The sequence below is a fragment of the Dermacentor silvarum genome, chromosome 2 (assembly GCF_013339745.2).
Source record: "Dermacentor silvarum isolate Dsil-2018 chromosome 2, BIME_Dsil_1.4, whole genome shotgun sequence".
NCBI classification, from domain to species: Eukaryota; Metazoa; Arthropoda; class Arachnida; order Ixodida; family Ixodidae; genus Dermacentor; species Dermacentor silvarum.
Genome location: NC_051155.1, coordinates 183784001 through 183803336, shown reverse-complemented (window position 1 = coordinate 183803336; position 19336 = coordinate 183784001). Strand labels below are relative to the sequence as shown.

The following is a 19336-nucleotide window of genomic DNA, read 5'->3' as shown; positions in this document are numbered from 1 at the left end:
GGGTAATAACACACACCTGTCTATAGACTAGCTGATCTGAATCTACATTTATATATTGTTACGAGGTACTTACAATGAAGACATAAGGGATAGCCGAGCGAATAATCGGGAAGAAGGAGTCGGCCTGTGTCGCTGCGTGTGTGTATTCATTATGTGCCTTCTCGTGTTCTTGTTGCCTGTCCACGTTCGCTCGTCTCAAGATAAACAGTATGTGTGTCTCTCGAGACAGTGCTGTCGTAATGAGAGGGTATACTTTTGCTTAGGAGCACTCAAGCTATGCCGAAGCTTAATGAGCAGCGCTCACGTGAGAAGGCGTTTTTCAGTGTTACGTTTTCCTGTGTTTCGCATTAGCGATCAATCAGTCGATTGCTTCGACAAGTGAGGAGTTTCGCTTATCCACTAACGACGCGAAGCTCGTTGATTATTTCATGTTGAGTTGCATTCTATTTACTCTTGCACATGGTGCGACGATTCGGCATTATTATATTTTCGCCAAAGCATATGCTACAGTCATGACTGATGAGTCATCGCTTGCGTGACTCGTCTTGCTCTTTCCGTATTCCACATCATTTTCGCTGAGGACATTAATGTACGCGAACGACACCTGCATTTTGATATCTATATTTAGCTGTAGGAGAGCGCCTTTCTGAAAAAAAAAACAATTCTTGCTCAGCGAAATGTCCTCGCCCTGTCTCCTGGATCCCGGACAGCACCTGTTGAGGATGAGGCGTTATGCCGAATTCAAAGCAGCGGTCAGGTCACGCATTTTGAAATACTAATCAATCCTGATTGTAGCAAGGCCTTCAGATTTCATTAAACTCTCTCTCTATCTCCTTAGTCTCCACCTTTTCCTCTACTGTACTGACCAGGCACGTAGGCCAATATTTCCGAGACGTAATGCGTGTGCCGCCACAATAGCAGACACTCTATCATCAACTTCGGCTGAAAGTCGTGTACAGATCAGTTGCGTCCTACTGCTTGGTTCAACTGTAAGACCCCGGGGTTTGACATTCACAGTGACGGTGAATCGATAGGACATCACATTATGTACTGGAATGCTGCGCGTGCTTAAAGAACAACGCCCAACAACACTAGCTGAAAAAGGTTATGTTTTATCGCGGCCCTCTGACTCTGTACACTGAACTTTACGTAAGAACTCCGCCCTTAACTTTCTTTTTTGGCAATAAAAATAAAAATAACAAACAATAACTTTATTTTTTTGTGTGTACAGAAGGAGACGAAAGCGTGAAAGGCTTGTTTACTCGAACACTATCAGCGCGCATATTTTATTCTACACCTTCTTCCGCATGACGTCTCAGACAAAGGGAAGCGTCAAGAGCCGCATGAAGGAAATAATAAAACCTCAGCAGGAGTGGCTTTTAAGGTGGGCGCTGGGAGGCAGCGCTGAACTCTTTCATTAGTCATATCATAAGAAGCCAGCAGACAATGACACCAAGGACAGATAAAATAAATGGAAATGAAAGTGAATGAAAAAAAAAAAAAAACGACAACTCGCCGCAGGTGAGACACGAACCCACGTCTTCGCTTTACGCGTGCGAGGCACTACCAGTTGAGCTACCACGGCGCTTCCCATCCACTTTCTGGGATAATTATGTTTATCTAGTAGAACTAACCCTGGGAGTGTTAGCCTGCGCCACCACTCAAGACCTTGGCGGCGGATGTGGAACATCCTTTCTGCCGCAGGCGTCGCGTCTACGTGAACTTTTCGGGTGAAGGCAATGAGAAGGCTTCAGGTAGCATGTGTGGGTCAATGAACCCACACATGCTACCAGAAGGCATCAAAGTTGCCGGATTCGAGACCCTTGCTATGTAATGCACGAGAAGAAAGGAAACGGAGAGGGCCCGATTTTAATTAGTCATATCATAAGTCAACAAACAATGACACCAAGAGGGGAAATGATCTGCAGTACACAATTGAATTAAAGAAATGATAAAATAAATGCAAACAAAAGTGTATATATATACGTACACTTTGTAAAAGCAAGCACAGATATAGCGTCGGCCTGTTCAGGTGGATTACCTGAAGATGCGAACATTGCTTGCACGACAAATCGCAATGTTCGGGTATCCCAATAAAAAAATATCTAATTAACTTTCTAAGTATTCACTATAGGGCAAATCATAAGACAAGCACAATTTTCGAGATATCCGACCTTAAAATGTGCTACATTGGAGTTCCGGTTTTCAGATTCCCGAAAGTTCCATCTAGCAGTTAGGGCCGACTTTAAAATCATTGCACATTTTACCAGATATATATCTCGAAGGTACAGTTTCGTCTACAGTGTAGTCGACACCGTACACATTGTCGGACACTGTACACTGTGACACTGTCGGACACTGTTCACAGTGTAGTCGTATATATATATATATATATATATATATATATATATATATATATATATATATATATATATATATATATATATATAGGATTTATCCTGTATAGCAGACTTGACCTCATTATTGCTCGACTGCAATTTCACACACACACACACACACACACACACACACACACACACACACACACACACACACACACACACACACACACACACACACACACACACACACACGCACACGCACACGCACACGCACACACACACGCACACGCGCACACGTGCACACACACACACACCACACACACACACACACACACACACACACACACACACACACACACACACACACACACACACACACACACACACACACACACACACACACACACACACACACACACACACACACACACACACACACACACACGCACACACACGCACGCACGCACGCACGCACCGGACTTACTTGTCATTGCCAAAACCCGTAGTAAAGACTACATTCAGATAAGCGCCCCAAGTTCGCCAGCAGAGACCGAAGAGGGGAATGGCGCCTGCCTACTCTTTAGGAAGGAGATGATAGAAACAGAAGTAGAAGAGAGGAAGGGAAGGTAAAGAGGAAAGAATGAACAAGATGACAGGCCACACAGTCTAAATAAAAAAAAAAAGGCAACAAAGAGTAGTGTGTGCCAGTAGGAACCGAACAGACACGCAGGAACAGGAAAAAAGAAGACGCCAGGTCGCACTAAAACAAAAGAATCTAAAAGAAGTCAACAGCCCTTCCCCTGTCGAGAAAAAGGGGGTAAGCGAAGTTTGTCGTGTGTGTACATGACCTACTACTTGTCCTTCCCTTTCCTACTACTTTTATTGCGATAGCAATTATATGGACACTCCAAAGCATATTTCTGCCGTCGGAGTCGCCGTCGTCGTCGCCGTTGCCGTGAGGTTCCGTATGACGTCAATGGAGATGAAATCGTCGCCGCGCGCCGCCGAACGCTGTATGTGCGAGTGAAAGGCCACGAGGGACGCGCTCTTTCACGGGGAGTGAACCCACGGCGGAGAACAAACGCGCGTTCTGCGCCGTACTTCCTTAAAAGGGCTGCAGAAGTAGGCGTCTCTTTCCTCCTTTACAATCACCATATATGTAGAGCAAACGCGCCTTCTTCCGACGCGCGAAAGGCGGTGGGGGGGGGGGGGGAATAGAGGTGACGTTTAGCTGTGGCACCAAGTGCCTATTTATATCAGAGGCTCCTGCAACAGTCGGCAACGCCACACGCATTCTGTGCGAACGCGGGCAAAACGCCGACGGCGTCGACAACAGTTCTGCGTGTTGCAGGTGCTGCTGCATGTCCAAGTTTATACAGCTGATAAAGCTACTATCATTACTCCGTATAGCTCTCTGCAAATTTGCTATCGCAATTGATGCTTCGCCTTTCAGGTGAAACTGCGACCACGTTTCCTTTCTTTTCCTACTTTTGTCCTTCCCTTTCCTTCTACTTTTCCTTCCCTTTCGTGCGACTTTTCCTTCCGTTGCGTTGTACGATTCTCTGCTCGTCGCTGTTATCGCTTGCGTTCGATGGCTCGAGTTTGCTCGGCGGCGTGGTTAGCAGCATTCGCCCGCCATTGCCGCTTGCGATTATTCGAAATTAAATTGCTTCAAAATTAAATCTGTCCGTCAGGTAAGACAATGAATGGCTCATACCCCCTTAAGCAATGGCCAATTGTAAACGCGGCCTCCCCATTACAACGACAGAAGAGAAGTGAAATTCTACGCGTGAATGATGAGCGGTAACGGAGCCAGCTGTGGAAGAAGACGACGACGACGAACGCTGGAGCAGTGCCACGAGCGCGTGCCGGGCACGAGCACAAGCGCTACCCGAGGGGCGCCAACCAGCCAGTTGCGGTAGAAGACGACGACGCTCGAGCCAATGTTGATGATGATAGTTTTCCACGTACACCGACCACGACACAAGTGAGCGATTAAAGATTCGCTTAAAAGGCTAGATGGGGACGACAACCAGTTTGACCAGTCGATAATGGAATGTGTCATGGTTGGACCAGGGTCCCTGGTTGGACTGAGAAGGGCTGAGAAACTGAAACCATGCGCATCGCCAAACGCGGCTGAACTGATTCTGCAGTATTCGTGATGTCAAGAAATACGTCGTGGGTGTGCCTTTTAAGGCTAATTGTCTTGTCCCCGAAGAAAATCGTCGTGCGGCCAAGCAGTCATTATAGTATTATTTTAGGATAAGCTTGATGATGTTTTTACCATGATGTATTAGCGAAATCATCATTTTTTAACTTCATCAGCAATTTGACCATTATGGGAGCCTTTCTTACTGTTTTAGTTTTTATTAGTTATTACAGCTAGCACGAGTTAAGTCGTAGGCTCGGTTTGAGCGGTGAATTAAATTTTATGCGTAAGTGTCAAATGACACATTGAGCGAAATGCAGCTCCACTCACGTGAAACCTGGGGAGGTGCGAAGCATATGCAGTGATGCACCGCTAATGGGGTCATACTGTCTTAAGCATTGGCTCATAACCCTGTAAACGCGGCCTCCCCATTACGACGACGGAAAAGAAGTAAAATTCTACAGTGGAATGATGAGCGCCAACGCAGCAAGCTGTGGAAGACGACGACGACGACGAACGCGGGAGCAGTGGCACGAGCGCGTGCCGAGCGCGTGCCGAGCGCGAGCACGAGGTTGGCACGAGCCGCTTGCTTACCGTGACGACGACGACGACAGGAGACGCCGACACCCCGAGCGCATACGGTGCTTCGCACCTAATACGGGTATCATCCCTCGCAACGAAAAGACTGATCTACAAACGGGAAGCTGTCAGTTTTTTTGTTGGAAAGTAAGCAGTGCACGATCTGGTCGTTTAGGGAAGCACAACGAGAAGCAAAGTCGTACACCGCAGGACAGGTAAACTACAGTCCCTTAACAGCGACGTGCGCTGCGCATGGAAAGTAGGACACTCTAATATAAGGCGCTCAGGTGTCTCTCAAGGACCCCAAGCCGACATGGCTTACTAGTGTTACGGGCCGCGTTTGGAGAACCTTCAACAGCGTCTGCTTGGAGCTCGAACCAGGTTGACCATCGGAGAGGGTCTGGCAGGGAAGACGAGGCGACGTAAAAACAAGTAACAGAAGTTTAATCCAAAGAAAGCATGCAAGAAAAGTTCAGCGTGCATGCACCTGCCCGCTAGGGCAAAGCAAAAGTCTTCTCCACGTAGCTGCTGGGTGGCTTTCTTATACCCTCCACCGTCCGGGCACTATTCCCCTTTCCTCTCCCCCCTGCAGGACATGGGGCAAACTAGAGGAAGCAGAGATGGTGGGTGACCGTAGCGGGGTGAACGTCCTCAGTGATGGAAAAAGGGTTGCAGGGCGGTACGACAGGTTTCCCCTCTGACCCTCGCGACTCGTCTATTGACGAGCGAGATCGTTAAGGACGCCGATCACCATGTGTTCGCACGTGGTCCAAGCATGGGCGCTCAAAGTGAATCAGAAGTAACTACACGTGGTCCGGGCATCGCAGCTCTAAGGGAATCGTAACAATAGGCATATTAAATTTTCATTAATCTATTACAAGTGCGTGTAAGCACTATAGAATAGTGCTTCAGTTACTGCACAGTAGTGGGTCGGGACAATTCGCGAGCGAGCGAATGAACGAACGAACAAGAACAAACGAACGAACGAACACAAACGAACAAACTAACGAACCTGAACGAACGAACACAAAGGAACAAACGAACTTGAATGAACGAACACAAAGGAACGAACGAATGAGAACGAACGAACACAAACGAACGAATGAACGAACACGAACGAACGAATGAACGAACACGAACGAACGAAAGAACGAACACGAACGAACGAGAATGAACTAACACAAACGAACGAACACGAACGAATGAACGAACACGAACGAACGAGAACGAACACAAATGAACGAACACGAACGAACAAACGACAACGAACACAAACGAACGAACACGAATGAACGAATGAACGAACACGAACGAACGAACACGAACGAATGAGAACGAATGAAGACAAACGAACGAATGAATGAACACGAACTACCGAACGAACGACCGAACAAACGAACAAATGAACACAAACGAACGAATGAACGAAGACGAACGAACGAACGGACGAGAACGAACACAAACGAACGAACGAAAGAACGAACGAACGAACGAATCAACTAGCGAACACGTACGAACGAACGAACGAACGAACGAGAACGAACACAAACGAACGAATGAACGAACACGAACGTACGAATGAATGAACGAACGAACGAGAACGAACACAAACGAATCAACGAACACGAACGAACGAACGAATGAACGAACGAACACAAACGAACGATAGAACGAGAACAAACAAAAAACGAACGAACGTACACGAACGAACGAACGAACGAACGAACGAACGAACGAACGAACGAACGAACGAACGAACGAACGAACGAACGAACGAACGAACGAACGAACGAAGGAACGAACGAAGAACGAACCATTCTATAATTACACAGATTTCTATCCATCGTCTCTAGGTATGTGGCATGTAACAGTATGATTATTTGATTTGGTCGCATTCGGAGATATCGCTTTCAGCGTACGCCAACTGCCTGAGCTAGCGGGAGCGTGCCTGCAGGCACATTCACGTCGCGAATTCATCGAGTGCCGTGACAGGATGGGAAAGACATTAGAGACATTGTGACGTTGGTGAATAGGTAAGCTACATCGAATTGAGCATCGATGCTTAAACATTATAGGTAATTGTTCAAGGCACTCTGTCACGCTACATGTCAAAAGTTTATCGCAGCAAACATAACTATGATTCATACGTCCAGAGCACCCTGCGAATAATTACCTGAGGAGAAAGGAGGAAAATGCCATTATTACTACACGCACCATCAGAAGCACGTTAGAAGTGCCGAACTTTAATAAGCTGTTTTGTTTGGTCAAGCTTTGGTTTTGTTTGGTTCAGCTTTTCAAACAATCAATTTAATAATAATGTTAACCAATGTAATAAAAGAATGCAATAAGCAATCTCCAACCAAAATGTCGATGCAGAAGTGCGAGCAACCCGATTGGCCATCACCAGAACTCCAGCCGCTTTGCATTTGAACGTACTTTAGACGAACTCGGACGACATTTCCGCTCGAGTCTTGTCTCGTTTGGTATTCGCATAGCAGACGCGAAAGTTGAATGATTTCCAAATGTCACGTCTTTCGCGTCGGGCCCTGAGGTGACGATCACTTCACGTGCGATTTTAATTGGGCTCACAGCATGAGCCGCTGACACGACAGCCTATTTAACGATGCACATTTTCTTTCTGCTTTTTACTTTGTTGCTCGGAAATAACCCTGAGTCAGCAGATGATTTCGTCAGCAAGAGCATCAGCGCGTTTTTAATCTTGAGCTCTTCCTGATGTCCAAGCAGTGCCGGGGGTCTTCTCTTCGCGTGAAGACGGTGCGTGCAAGTACACTCCTCAGTAAGTTTCTCTCGATTTTCGCGGCGTGGCCTAGACGTGAAGATTGTTTCTTTATCTATTCATTCTGGCAGCGCGCAGGTGAACTTTCATCGGGCTTTCGAACTGGAACCTGAAGTTTAAAAGCAAACAAGTTTAAAGGGACGCCTCGAGTTTACAAACTCGACAGGGAAGAACAACGACTCCCCGGCACTGCGGAAGGAAGTTCAGCGCGATGGCTACTCAGAGCAGGTAAAGAACGCGGAAGCTTGAGAAGTCAGCGTCAAACCGGTGCCATTAGCCTGAAAACCACTGGCCGAGTAGATACCCTACTGTTTTTCATAGCCTGCCGCGTTGCACCGTTGGCAAATCTGTCCATTGACGTCCGCGTCGGTGATTCCTTTAGGGACTTCTCTTTATATGCATTTGTCGAAGCCACTAATGTGTGAGGCCAGCTAGTACGGTGAAGCTCAAGGGAGGACTTGCACGCTCGTGTCACGGGAAGCTTTGCAAAAGGAACAAGCACTGTTCATCCTGCTCGTGTCAATACTACAGCTGTGAAGAAGTCGCAGCTCTAATTCGCTGTTGTCATTCAACCGACCGCTAACGAAGTCTCCAGCCGTGGCATCGTGCCGTCCAGGTCTGCGGGACAATCCGCGCATGCGCTTCAACCAGTAAGCCTTCCTCCGAACGAAGAATCACTTAGACGAATCGTGCAATCCCTGTAGTTAGCATAGATAATTCTCGCTGCGGCCATTTGCATAGTAGAGAGCTCGTAACTGGTGCCTCTGGATTCGCTACGTAATATGGCAAATAGCATGCGTATCCGCACTGTGTAGGGTAGGTCAGGAAGTCTTGGCGTAGCACTGTATTCGAGGTTGAGTACGCCAAACAGCTAAGTTACCCAGAGAAACAAAGTATTAGACACAAGGAAAAAAAAAAAAAAAAGGGCGACCTACACGGTTCGTCGAGCAGCACAAGCACCATGGCAGCGACCGTGCACGTGGCCGAGTACGTCGTGTTCGGCGTGCTCATGCTTTCGAACATTCTGGTCGGCCTGTACTTCTCGTTCGGCCGCCGCTCTCGGGACGGCGGCGCCAGCGAGGCGTTCCTGGGGGGTCGCAGCCTGGGTGCGCTTCCCCTGTCCCTCTCTGTCCTCGCGTCCCTGGTGACTGCCGTCGGCGTGGTCGGCCTGACGGCGCACTTCTACCGCTACGGGCTGCACCTGCTCTGGGCTTCGGTCACCGTCTTCTGCCTGGTGCCGTTCATCGCTCGCATTGTGGTGCCCGTCGTCTACAGGCTCAGGGTCACTTCCGTCTTCGAGGTGAGCAAGCACTTCCTTGCGGGGCCAATTTTCTCTTTTGGAACCGGGAGCTAGCGACCCCTATTTATATGTATGTATGTATGTATGTATGTATGTATGTATGTATGTATGTATGTATGTATGTATGTATGTATGTATGTATGTATGTATGTATGTATGTATGTATGTATGTATGTATGTATGTATGTATGTATGTATGTATGTATGTATGTATGTATGTATGTATGTATGTATGTATGTATGTATGTATGTATGTATGTATGTATGTATGTATGTATGTATGTATGTATGTATGTATGTATGTATGTATGTAGTATGTATGTATGTATGTATGTATGTATGTATGTATGTATGTATGTATGTATGTATGTATGTATGTATGTATGTATGTATGTATGTATGTATGTATGCATGTATGTATGTATGTATGTATGTATGTATGTATGTATGCATGTATGTATGCATGTATGTATGTATGTATGTATGCTAGTATGTATGTACGTACGTGAACATTTCCGCAGACGCACCGAATTGGATCAGCGGCTATGGCGTTTTCCTGCTGAGCAGGAAGTTGCGGACTCGGTTCCCGGCACTCGGGTGCACAACAACGCTTAGGGTGCACGTCAAAGAACCTCAGATGGACAAAATTAATCGCGAGCCCTCCACTACAGCGTCCCCGATATGCCACTATTCAGATTCGGTACCCATGATTCCGGATTTTGATCCGGCAAACCAGACTGCATTCCGACAAACAATGTACCGTATTCACTAAAGTTATCTTACGTAAGTGCCGTCCGCTATAATCGGCCAGTTCCACGGCGCGATCGTCTTACAATTATACGTATCGCTATCCTGACTGATCGGCGCCAATGATGAAACCAGTGGTGAAACCAATTATGAAACCCTCCTACGTAAGACTACTTTTGGGAATGCGGGCCCTGATACTCTTTAAGTTTGTGTCTATACGCAATGCCTCCTTCGATTCCAGGTTGTGCGCTAAGGTCGCGAAATTATCAGCTTTTTGGCAAATTCCGTGCTCCTTTTGTTCATAGATGGGCTTTTGTTCTTGGACGCCCGTGCGTGTATGCACACATGCCTCTTGAGTAGCCGGCTCTCTCAGGTTTCTACACAGCCATTTTATTAATGACGTAAGATACGCGCTTTTCGGTTCGCAATACACGCATTTTCTCGTCATTTTAACGCCGCGGACGCACTAGGTCAGGCAGTGCAAATAATACTTTAGAAGTCCTTGCTTTTATGAAAACGAGGTACCATATATCAAGCAGTGAGTGCAGCGTGAAAAAATGAGGACCGTTTTTTGTTAAGTTTAGAAAAAGCTAGCTTCCCGAATGGCTTACTATATGCTGAGAAACAACTCCATGTTATTTCCATACAGAAGCACTCCCTTTGTCAAAAGTCCACACAGCATGCTGCCACTGCCTTTCAAGCAGTTATAAGGTTGTCGATCCTGATTAACATTCCCGCTGACCCGACACTACACACTGAAGAAGCAGGGTTCTTCGCATTATCCCGATCTGCGGAGTGGACGTCACTCCACGTCGTTAGAAAACAGCCACGAAAACTCGCGGTGTGCCCTTTGAACACTTGACAGATGAGGTAGTGCACTAAGAAGGAAGTGTTCTGCACAAAGAACATTTGCCTCGATTCATTGCGAGAGCCTTCCCAAGACGCGCCGAAAGGCTGAGACTCACGGCAACGTGCAATTACAATCGTCCAACGGGACACTAAAGAGAAACTCCGAGTAAGTTTAGTTTGATAAAGCATTCTTTAAAAAAGAACTTCATTTGCGTCAATTTCGCGGTGATATGCTGATCAATAATTGAGAAAATGAAGTTCAAAGTTCGTTTTTTTTTTTAATTTCGTGCCGAAGCATCCGCGCCACGACGTCAGTGTGACGTCACGGGCTTCAAACGGTTCTTTCTTCGTATTTTGTCTGTTGTGAATACGTATATGTTCTTGAAAGTTGCTCAATTTAGTCTTTGATGCGTTAGAGCACAAGTAGTTGCATTTTTACCGATAAACGATTACCTAGCAAACGCCGTATCACTAATGCGGAAACTTCGAGGCGGCTTCGCTACCCGTTACTCGTTTCTGCGTCTTTTCTTTTTTTTTCTCGGTTGCCAAGTTACCGCTCGCGATAAGGATTACTTTTCTGGTACTGTAGAAGGGTACATTCATACTATAGCTGGAATAACTTTTTGCTTCAGTGTCCCATTAAATAACACGTTAAATGTATTCCTTTAAAGCACCTTAAATAACACACACATACGTTCTTGTGCACCGATCTCAACTGTACTGAAAAACATTACTTAGAGTCTCAGTTACTTTCGCCAAGGTTGCCAAATAGCAGAACCGCTACCCACATTAAGAACTGAAGTTTCGTCAAAAAAAGAATATATATATATATATATATATATATGTGCTTGGTACTTGTATTTGAGCAACTGGAGTTAACAAAATTGACGATACGATTTACATGATACACGAAACTGTTAAATTGTTTATTTAAGAGGAAGCTTTAGTTCAGGCCGAACTTCGATTCCACCTATCCAAATACATATAAAACGCAGGAATAATTTTCTGCGGTATCACCTGTGCTGATATTAATGAAATTTGTCGCACTTGAGAGAGAAAGTTAAAGTCTAGTGACTGTTAGAAGCGGGATTTTGGTTTAGGACTTGAATTGTTTTACAAAAATTGAGAATTGTTAAGTTTGAAAAATATAGAAGCGCGAAGTTAACGACTCTGTAACTCCACACCGAGAACAGATATCGCAGTTTTGTAGACTGCATCCATTAGGACATCGAAAGCGGGCAAAGTTGACATACTAATTTACAGTGCTGGGCGGTATCGAAGATACATGTATTTTAGATACTATCTTAGATACTCTGGGTATCTTGTAGCTGTATCATGATACGTCTTGCAAGATGTGTCAGTATTCGTATTTCCGATACATGAAAGAAAAACATATTCCGCGGATAGGATACGCTGCTGTGAACATCTCAGCCAAACTTTGCAGTCGTGCATGGTACGTGGGGTCCACAAGCGGAGCGCCAAGTTAGCTTTTTCTCAAACGCCCTCCTTTCAAACAGAGGCCTCCTCCTTACCCGTTTTGAAGCTGCCGGCGTCTTGCATATGTCGTCATCTGCAAGACTCCCATAGACAGCTGCTATTGGCCGGTAGCTGACATCAGTCAAGCAATATGTTTGGATCAGTGCGCTTCTTCATACTGTTATACTGCATATAATAATTGACACAGTTAACGGAACCGTTCAAGTAATAATCTGCGTTTCAAGTTTGGATAAGAATTACGCACGTTCGGAAGAAAACGACTACCTCTGCTCACGCTCGGCCGCGCCATTCCACCGTATGAATGAAACTTTGGCCACATTGCTTGTCGTAGCGATCGGTTCTAGCTAATTTCAATTAGTCTTAGACGCTCAACTAGCCTCGAACCATGTGAAACTTAACCAAAGGCAACACGTACGCGCGCGCGCTCACTCCCCGCCGCTCCTAGCTAGAAGCCTTGACAGACATCGCTTCGCGTTGAGCTATTGATAGCGCTTCAAAATGCGCAATCTGAATTTGGTTACTAGCAGAAAAAAGCAATCCACACCACGTGGCACGGCCGTACATGAACGCGAGCTAAACGCCGTGGGCGATGCACCGCCACCAGCACCACCCCGTTTCTTCAGAACGGAGGACGTTGAGGAGGAATGAAAAAGGTGAATATTGCGCTCTCAGTATCTACGCTCGCACCAACTCTTTTAGAAGAATTCTTGTGCAAATATTTGCCTGAGAGCCACCATACTCGTTCCAATGCGTTTCTGAGCCTTCAAAGAAAGGTGGTTCAGGACCCGGCCCTTTATTAATGTTCACATCATATATCTATGCCCCAGTAATATTTAGGACCTGAATTGAAGTTTATATCTGAATTGAAGTTTTCGTTCAAGTGTACTTGTGCTGGTTCAGTGGCTGCATAATGAAATCATTAGTGCGTTTCTCGTGTATTTGAATGAGGTGGGCTGGACGACAGTTTTCCCTTCACCCTTTCATAAACATAACACAGTTTGCGTGGGAAAACTAAATAATGTATAAAATGGTTAGATAGACTTTGGAAACGCCATCGAATAGGAATAACGATGTTATATCACGGTCACATGCAAGGTAGCTCATCTAATGTAACCATTATGCTATAATATCTCCTTTAGCTCTTCCGGAAAATCTACGAAATCGCTTTTACAGCGAAGCTATCAGCTTCTAGTTGGTCGGGTTTTTTCGTGGACGCGTGCTCACACAAAAATGTGGGCCGATGCAGGAGACAGTGCAAAAAAAGCAGGAAGCGCGCTTTTCCAAGAGGCATCACATGACGTCATCGCGCGACATCACGTATGACGTGAAGACGTCATCACATGACGACATCAGGCAATATCGTCACGTGACGATGCCGTTATCACGTAACGTTTGACGTGATGATGTCATCACGCGACGTCATCATGCCAAACGTGACGTCACCCTTGATCTCATGAGTTTCTTCTTTCTGAGGTTTTACGTGCCAAAACCAGTTCCGATTATGAAGCACGCCGTAGTTGAGGGCTCCGGATTAATTTTGACCACCGGGGGTTCTTTAACGTGCACTACAACGCAAGCACACGGGCGTTTTTGCATTTCGCCTCCATCGAAATGGGGCCGCCGCGGCCGGGATTCGATCCCGCGACCTTGTGCCTTAGACTAACTGAGCCACCGCGGTGGGTATGGGTTTTGGTACCATCGGATGTTAACGCCGGATATTTCGCTTCATGGGCCATATAATTGATTTCGCATTTATAAAGAATACCCCCTTCAGCAGTTGTAGTGACGGTTTTCCACAGCTTTTGCAGGGCTTTCACAGGGCCGGGACGGAGAATATAGTAACTCGCGAACGATCATGCCATCCTTTGTGGTTACACTTATCTTCCGAACAGCATCTACACCGACTTGACATTCAGGCACACGAAAAGTCTTGGTGTAGCGGCCCAGCTATACCATATCTTTATTTGTTAGTTCGAACAGATTTTAAAACATCGTCTGTGCTAGATAGCACTGTTATGCCGTTGCAGGTATAATAATGGAAGAGGCGGGCGTTATTTGCGCAACAAGCAAGGCCGAGGCGGCTAAATAAACAGATTCGCTAATCAACTTTTTAGTAGCTAGCGCACACGTTACAACTACGAAACTGAAGTCGAGCAGTAGTGCACTCATGTTTGCCACCAAAAATCGTAAGGCTAGCTATAGCACCACATTCGAGATATCTGGCTTTAAAATGTGTTACGAAATACACAGGAGCTCCAGGTAACAGCTTCCCAAAAGAATGCGTCAAGCATTTTAGGATGACCTTAATTGTAACGCCAATGTATTCTTTAGCAGATTTTGCAGACGGAAGTCTAAAGAATGGCGCTAGCCGTAGCCGAGATTTCTGCTAAGCAAACGTGACTTCGCTACTTCTCGGTTTCGATTTCCAAATTGGAACGCGTGTCCCAAAGGTAATAATACCATGAATAATGCGCACCGATAAGAAAGCATTCTTACGTGCGAAAAGTTTTGTGAATGTGGGTACTGTATGCTTGACAACTTCATGAGACTCGACTTCACATCAACCTCTAATCGGATTGTACACGCTACCTCAACCTTCCCTCAACATTCAGCGGCCGCTGGCGACCTCACATCAATCTCACCTCAAACTCACCATTGAGGTTAAAGAGGGTTCCCTCATTCGGAACAAGCCACTTTGAAAATCGCGAGAGAAGCCTTCATGACGTCTACTTCGAACAGATGTCAGAAACAGCCCCGATCGAAGACCACCTCATTAGCGCGTTGCTAGTTATATTCACGTATTTCTTAACAAGCAGCGCCGAAGTCCGTGCGAATCTTCTATGCATAAGACATTTACGACTCAAGCGATATGCCAGGGACCATATAAGCAAAGTTCGCGCATTTACATGGAGCACGTGAGAGCACCAGATATCACTGTCAATTTCGGCATTGCGTAATCAAGGAGTACAAGAGGCATACGTGAATATCTTAGCAAACATCTACAAGGATTCCACAGCTACCTTGGTTCTCCACAAGAAAAGTAGAAAGTTACCTATCAAGAAAGGGGTCAGGCAAGGAGACACAATGTCTCCAATGCTATTCACTGCATGCTTAGAAGAAGTATTCAAGCTCCTAGACTGGGAAGGCTTAGGAGTGAGGATAAACGGCGAATATCTCAGCAACCTTCGGTTTGCACATGACATTGTCCTATTCAGCAACAATGGAGACGAATTACAACAAATGATTGATGACCTTAATCGAGAAAGTGTAAGAATTGGGTTGAAGATGAATATGCACAAGACAAAAATAATGTTCAATAGCCTGGCAAGGGAACAAGAATTCAGGATCGCCAGTCAGCCTCTAGAGTCTGTAAAGGAGTACGTTTATCTAGGTCAATTACTCACAGGAGACCCTGATCACGAGAAAGAAATTTACAGAAGAATAAAATTGGGTTGGAGTGCATATGGCAGGCATTACCAAATCCTGACCGGGAGCTTACCACTGTCGTTGAAAAGAAAAGTGTTCAATCATTGCATTCTACCGGTGCTAACATATAACATATGGGGCAGAAACTTGGAGGTTAACAAAGAAGCTCGAGAACAAGTTAAGGACCGCACAAAGAGCGATGGAACGAAAAATCTTAGGACTAACGTTAAGAGACAGGAAGATAGCGGTGTGGATCAGAGAACAAACGGGGATAGCCGATATCCTAGTTGACATTAAGCGGAAGAAACGGAGCTGGGCAGGCCATGTAATGCGTAGGATGGATAACCGGTGGACCATTAGGGTTACAGAATGGATACCAAAAGAAGGGAAGCGCAGTCGAGGTCGGCAGAAAACTAGATGGGATGATGAAGTTAGGAAATTTGCAGGCGCAAGTTGGAATGCGCTAGCGCAAGACAGGGGTAATTGGAGATCGCAGGGAGAGGCCTTCGTCCTGCAGTGGACACAAAATATAGGCTGATGATGATGGTTATGATGATGATGATGATGATGATGACCTGAAGTGTTAAATCACCATCTCCGGAGCGTTTTGTTTTACCGCAAGAATTTACCGTGGTCGAGTGGGTAGCGCATCGGGCTGCCGTGCTGAGGTAACAGGGTTCGAAAACAACCGTCGGACCAACTTGAGTCTCTGTGTAAGTGGTAACGTGTACATATGTGCGGCTATTCAACAGCCTCTTTTAGGCAGACATGGTTCACTGTAGATGCGGGACTGGGTATGCACCGCTCTTCAATGAACCTGTCGACAAGTTGTGTCGCTGAGTATGTGTGGGCGGCACGCGAGGGAACAATTCTCAGCGTTCGCACGCACCGGCGCGCCGTGCATCTCGGAGACCACGTGCAGGCTTCGCCGCAGCGCCGCTAGATGACGCCGAGCGTTCTTAGTGAAGCGCAAAAGGGGATTCCCCGATGCAGTACACGCCTCATACATATTCGACGGTGGCAATACGTTGTGCCGGTGTATTGATTGTTACTATCGAGTATTCGCGGGCTGCTCTCACGCTCGGACCCACCGCGGTTGCTCAGTGGCTATATATGGTGTTGGGCTGCTGAGCACGAGGTCGCGGGATCGAATCCCGGCCACGGCGGCCGCATTTCGATGGGGGCGAAATGCGAAAAGACCCGCGTACTTTGATTTAGGTGCACGTTAAAGAACCCCAGGTGGTCCAAATTTTCGGAGTTCCCCCACTACGGCGTTCCTCTGAATCAGATCGTGGTTTTGGCACGTAAAAACCCATATTTTTTTTCACGCTCGGAAAAACACTTTTATGAAGTGCGCGTTGAGTACCAGAAAGCTGTATGGGGACTTTTTCACGTTGCTCTACAATTTTACCGTTGACACTTTTCGTGTAATTATAATATTTAAGAAAGTTGACTGATTAATTAATTAATTAATTAATTAATTAATACTAATTATACAATTAGGTGGTATGCAAAAATAACTTGAGCATCTCCGAGCGACGGCAAACAACATTACCTTGGTTCTGTCCGGCTACGTGGCATTTGCATATCTTTAAGGTTTGGCTCAACTTACGTGGGACACCCGACATATATTATCATAAGTATATCGAACCAACTCAACGTTCAAATGAAACCTCGCAAGCTCTTTCTCTCCCTCATTCGGAACAAGCCGCTTTGAAAATCGCGAGAGAAGCCTTCATGACGTCTACTTCGAACAGATGTCAGAAACATGCCCCGATCGAAGACCTACTCATCAGCGTGTTGCTAGTTATATTCACGTCTTTCTTAACAAGCAGCGCAGAAGTACGTGTGAATCGTCTACGCATAAGACATTTACGACTCAAGCGAAATGCCAGGGACCATATAAGTAAAGTTCGCGCATTTACATGAAGCACGTGAGAGAGAGAGAGAGAGAGAGAGAGAGAGAGAGAGAGAGAGAGACAACATTAACGAGCGATTCCCCACTTAAAATTCTGAACGGCCACAAAACATGCATGATTGATTGCAATGTGCTCATCTAAGTGGTATCTGGGAGATCCAATAGCCGTCACATGGAAAAATTTCTGATTCGACCAAGCAGGCTCAATAGCGCTTTCAAATTCGACTAGCATTACCTTGGCACGTAAAACCATCTATAGCAACTGTAATTCTTTTAGTTTATAGTAATGATTCAAAAACGACGTGGCGTTGACCTTGTTGGCGATCTTCAGAACTGAGCATGGTGGGCGCGAAAAGTATTCTATCTTGTTTTGTACGAAAAGCTTCTTGTTTCACTTCCCCTTGTGTGTAAATTCTTGTATATATTGCTGCCGGTCAAGAGTCAATAATGGCGATGATTCCTTCAGCAATGGCTTAAACCCACTGTGGGGAATAGGCCACGAACCGGGTGGTATTAGGATAAAAAAAATGTAAGCGAAGACATGAAAATGATGAATCCACTTGGTAGTAGCGCTCCGTTGTTAACAACAACAACAACAACAACAACAACAACAACAACAACAACAACAACAACAACAACAACAACAACAACAACAACAACAACAACAACAACAACAACAACAACAACAACAACAACAACAACAACAACAACAACAACAACAACAACAACAACAACAACAACAACAACAACAACAACAACAACAACAACAACAACAACAACAACAACCGTATCTTGCAGACAGCGCAATTCCACCTCCTCGGATGGATTTGTCAAGACGCACATTTTTTTAGCATAAAAGTCACATTGAACTATGTATAAAGTGTATGTTATAATTAAGCATGTAATTTTTTGTTTTACATTGGGTGCACGTTAAAGAACCCCAGGTGGTCGAAATTAATCCGGAGGCCCCCACTAAGGCGTGCCTCGTATTGATATCGTGGTTTTGGCACGTAAAACCAAAGAATTTAATGTAATTATTTTGGGGTGATATGTTAGAATTGCGTGGTATCAAAGCGACTCAGTGCTCAAAGCATGCCTATTCAGTATAAGTTTAAATCTGAGACTAGCATTATTACCTTGCCATATCATTTCCACAAAATGGGCGGCGAAATGTGTCGGCCCATTCCACGTGCTGTACTTTCCCAAAAAACACCCCTCGTGCAGTGCGCGCTCTTGCAATTTTCGGTAATTAGTACAAAATTTCTTAGGACATAAATATGGCCTAGGCAGGGGCAGACCCAGAGCTTCGTTACAAAGTTTCGGGAAAAGTGTATGTCAAAAACTGTGTTACAGAGAAGTACTTGTTGCAGTTGCACTGTATTAGGCTGGGGGAAAAAAAGAAAGGAAAAGGACCATTTTAAACGTACATTTTAACCGCACGTTTTAACTCGATGTTTAACCATGCGAATAATAATGTACGAGAGAGAGAAACCAGCTATATTCTCCTGCGATTCCTGGCGTATAACAGTACGCAATATAATCCTTTAATCCTTTTGAAAACTAACTTGCAAGCGATTTTATGAAATATTAATGACGGATATTAAGTCACATGCATGCGGAAGTGTATGGATGTGGTTTAATCATGTCTTTGCCGCCAGCTTTCAAGAAAGATTACACTAATTCGATCTAGACTGTTGTGTCGCTACAGACGACGAAGAGCACCAGTGAAGTC

General features: G+C 45.5%; 1 protein-coding gene across 3 annotated transcripts in view; it reads left to right on the top strand.

Annotated features, from left to right (window-relative positions):
• The first annotated feature begins 7741 nt into the window (after positions 1-7741).
• The window catches only part of LOC119442268 (sodium-coupled monocarboxylate transporter 1-like), a 72241-nt gene continuing 60646 nt past the window's right edge, over positions 7742-19336 (top strand). For 2 of the 3 annotated variants that reach the window (XM_037707080.2, XM_037707078.2), the window contains exon 1: positions 7879-9167. In XM_037707080.2, the coding sequence (XP_037563008.1) occupies positions 8829-9167 (339 nt within the window). In that variant the 5' untranslated portion in view covers positions 7879-8828. The other variant, XM_037707079.2, reaches the window with a different exon arrangement.